At 35.0% G+C, this 3,062-nt stretch overlaps 1 protein-coding gene across 1 annotated transcript in view; it reads right to left on the bottom strand.

Moving 5' to 3' along the window:
- Nucleotides 1-2,579, bottom strand: part of LOC132168627 (probable LRR receptor-like serine/threonine-protein kinase At1g07650) — a 15,730-nt gene extending 13,151 nt beyond the window's left edge. Inside the window, exon 1 of the mRNA XM_059579629.1 lies at nt 2,477-2,579. Within this exon, the coding sequence (XP_059435612.1) occupies nt 2,477-2,579 (103 nt within the window). The remainder of the gene's footprint in view (nt 1-2,476) is intronic.
- Between the last annotated feature and the right edge of the window lie 483 nt (nt 2,580-3,062).

Below are 3,062 nucleotides of genomic sequence, written 5' to 3'. Positions count from 1 at the left end.
TATATTTTTTTTAATTTTTTTTTAAAAAAAAACATTTTTTTTAATTAAAAAAAAATTAAAAAAAAAATTAATATATGTGCCACGTGTCGACGTCTGATTGGTCCACGTGTCCAGTTTAACGGTCAACTAACGGTCAACTAACGGATTGACTAATTTGGTCACTTATCAAAACCACAGGGACCTCCTGTGATAAAAATGAAAACCCAGGGGGGAAAAAATAAAGTTGTGAAACCCTAGGGACTAATTTAGTATTTAACCCTTATTTTTTTTTGGGGAGCAAAACTAAAAACCAATAATTAAAAGGGACACAAATATTATTTTGGGGGGCAAAACTAAAAAAATAATAATTAAAAAAGGACACAAATAATATTTTGGGGGGACAAATTATAAAATTTGTATGTTTGAAGGATATTTATGAAAATTTGTAAAATTTTGGGCGGGCGGACAACCCTAAGCCTGGGTCCGCCCCTGACAACTCTTATTATGAACTCATTACTGAGCTTTTTATTAGTTTGCATTTTGGTTTTATTATTATTTTTTTCAGATGGGTTGTATTATTTTAATTTCGACTTTATGTTATTTTAGCGGACAATTAGCTCAAGTACCACTAGGGTTAGGGTTAGAGCTCATTAGTCTATTTAAACATTATTTTCTAATATATTTGACAGCTTACGATGAATTAAGAAAATTTGACAGCTACTGTTGTCTATCTCCTCTCTCCGGTGCTTCTTCCTGCTTCTCTTCCTTTCGCTTGTCATCAGTTTCTTCTTCTCTTCCGCTTCTCAGTTTATACTTTAAAAATTTTGAAAGTTTGAAGATATATTTTCTTAAATTGTTTTCCAGAGTAAAACCATAGATTATATATGTTCCTTTAAAATAAAATAAAAAAACCATGTGAATATATATATATATATATATATGTCGTGTGTGTGTGTGTGTGAGAGAGACAAATATATATAGCTTAATTGTATTTGGCACTCTTAAATGCAATTTGCTTTGTTCCTATTTCTCTCGGTAAGATCTTTTACTGTTAAATATATTGGACAATATATTAGAAGCAGAAGAAAAAGAGAGAGAAGAGAGAGAGCAGAAGCATATAGGACTACATCTCTTCTAAGGAAAGGTAAACCTAGTAGACTAATAATACCTAAAGAAATAAATAACAAGTAAATAACCATAACATAATATTCTTAACATCCCCTCAAACTCAATGTGTAAACTTGAGTTTGGGTGGAAGAAAAGGGAAAGAAAAAGGCGGCTGGAGGCTGTGCACGGAGGCTGGCGGTAGCAGAACCCGGTTCTAACCCGTTGGGTTGAAAATCTTGGATCCGGGTGAGAGGATGGCAGCAGCAGAACTAGGTTCTAACCTGTTGGATTGAAAATCTTGGATCCGAGTGATTTCTCAAATACTCCAATATCCCTCCTCAACCCGGTTTTGGATCGGGTTGGAGATGCCTTTGATGGACCCACTTGGTCAAGTTGATGGATCAGATTGCCAGATCTGTGGATCTGGGTCTAACCCACTGGACCGGGTCAACCTGCTTGGTCGAGTTGACAGATCAAATTGCCAAATCCGTGGATCTGGGTCTAACCCACTTGACCGGAGCGACTGTTTTGGATTGGGTTGAAAGTGCTGACGTGACAGAGGTGTTGCTGGAGGGCGAATGGCGGCGGATCTTCCACAAATCTGTAGATTTGTGCCTCGCAAGCTAGAATCTGGGATTATTTTTTTCAGATGAGGCTACGATGAAGGCGTGGAAGAGATTTTGAGCGGATGATTACTTGGCGGTGGGCAAACGAACGGAAAAGGGAGGTCACCGGAGGGAGCACTGGAAAACGTTAAAGACGTTTATCGGAGGCCACAAAAAAGTGGCTCTAATACCATGTTAAATATATTGGATAATATATTAGAAGCGGAAGAAAGAGAGAGAGAAGAGAGAGAGAGCGGAAGCATATAGGACTACATCTCCTATATTATGATTGTATATATGTTATTAATGATAATGAATACATAAGTCTCTATTTATAGAGAGACAAGTAACCTAATAGACTAAGGAAATGTAAACTTAATAGACTAATAATACCTAAGGAAGTAAATAACAAGTAAATAACCATAACATAATATTCTTAACATTTACAAAGTGCATGTTGCCTCCATTTAAGGGAAAATCTCTCAAATAGAGCTGTGTATATATATATATATATATATATATATATATGAACCGATTTGCTCATGAATGGCTCAAGCTTGGCTTGTATAAGCTCAACTTGAGCTTGGTTTATTTAATAAACAAGTCCAGCTCGATTAGGCAACGTAATTGCACGAACTTTTTTAGGGAACTTTTTGTTGTTGTTGTCGTTCAAATGTCGAAAATTGAGTGAACAACTATAACAACTGAAGAAAAAGCTTTAGCCACGTATCAAGGAAAAGTTTTCACATAAATACGTATAGAAAGAAAAAGAAAAACCTCCTCACCTTCGTCATCAGGAGTAGCCCCTAGACGGCCAGCTTGTGCTTCCATGCAAAGAAGCAAGATGAGTAAAATAAAGCAAATATAAGGAAGAAATCTTGCCATCATCTCCTCTACTACTGACAATAAGGCTATTCCACGGGCTCTTCTTGCAAAGCTGCATCGAAAATGTCATATCTATATATCGTTACTCGAGTGTTGAATGTTCCTCAAAGGAGAATCTTCACATTTATGAGATAGGGACACTGTTGCTTTAGGTATGCCCCTAAAGCTTCACATCATTGAGAAGTATATACTTGACTTAAGTATGACGACTATTTGGGTGGCGTAGCCCGTAGGGCTCTTAATTTATTATTATTATTATTATTATTATTATAATGATTTTAATTTTATACTAGTATTAAATGATTGACAAATGATAGGTTAGCAGTACTCTCCATTAATTTGTGAGCTCAAATTTCTTTTTAATAAATAAAATTTAATATATAAAATTTTTAATTGAAATGAGGGTGAATGACTAAGAACTTAGGATTTTTGTTTTGATACTATATTATATCATCAATTATCTTAAAAGTTTAAACTGATAGAAAA

Source organism: Corylus avellana, chromosome ca2 (assembly GCF_901000735.1).
Source record: "Corylus avellana chromosome ca2, CavTom2PMs-1.0".
Lineage (NCBI taxonomy): Eukaryota > Viridiplantae > Streptophyta > Magnoliopsida > Fagales > Betulaceae > Corylus > Corylus avellana.
Note: the sequence above shows the minus strand (reverse complement) of the source record. Positions and strands in the feature narration are given on the sequence as shown.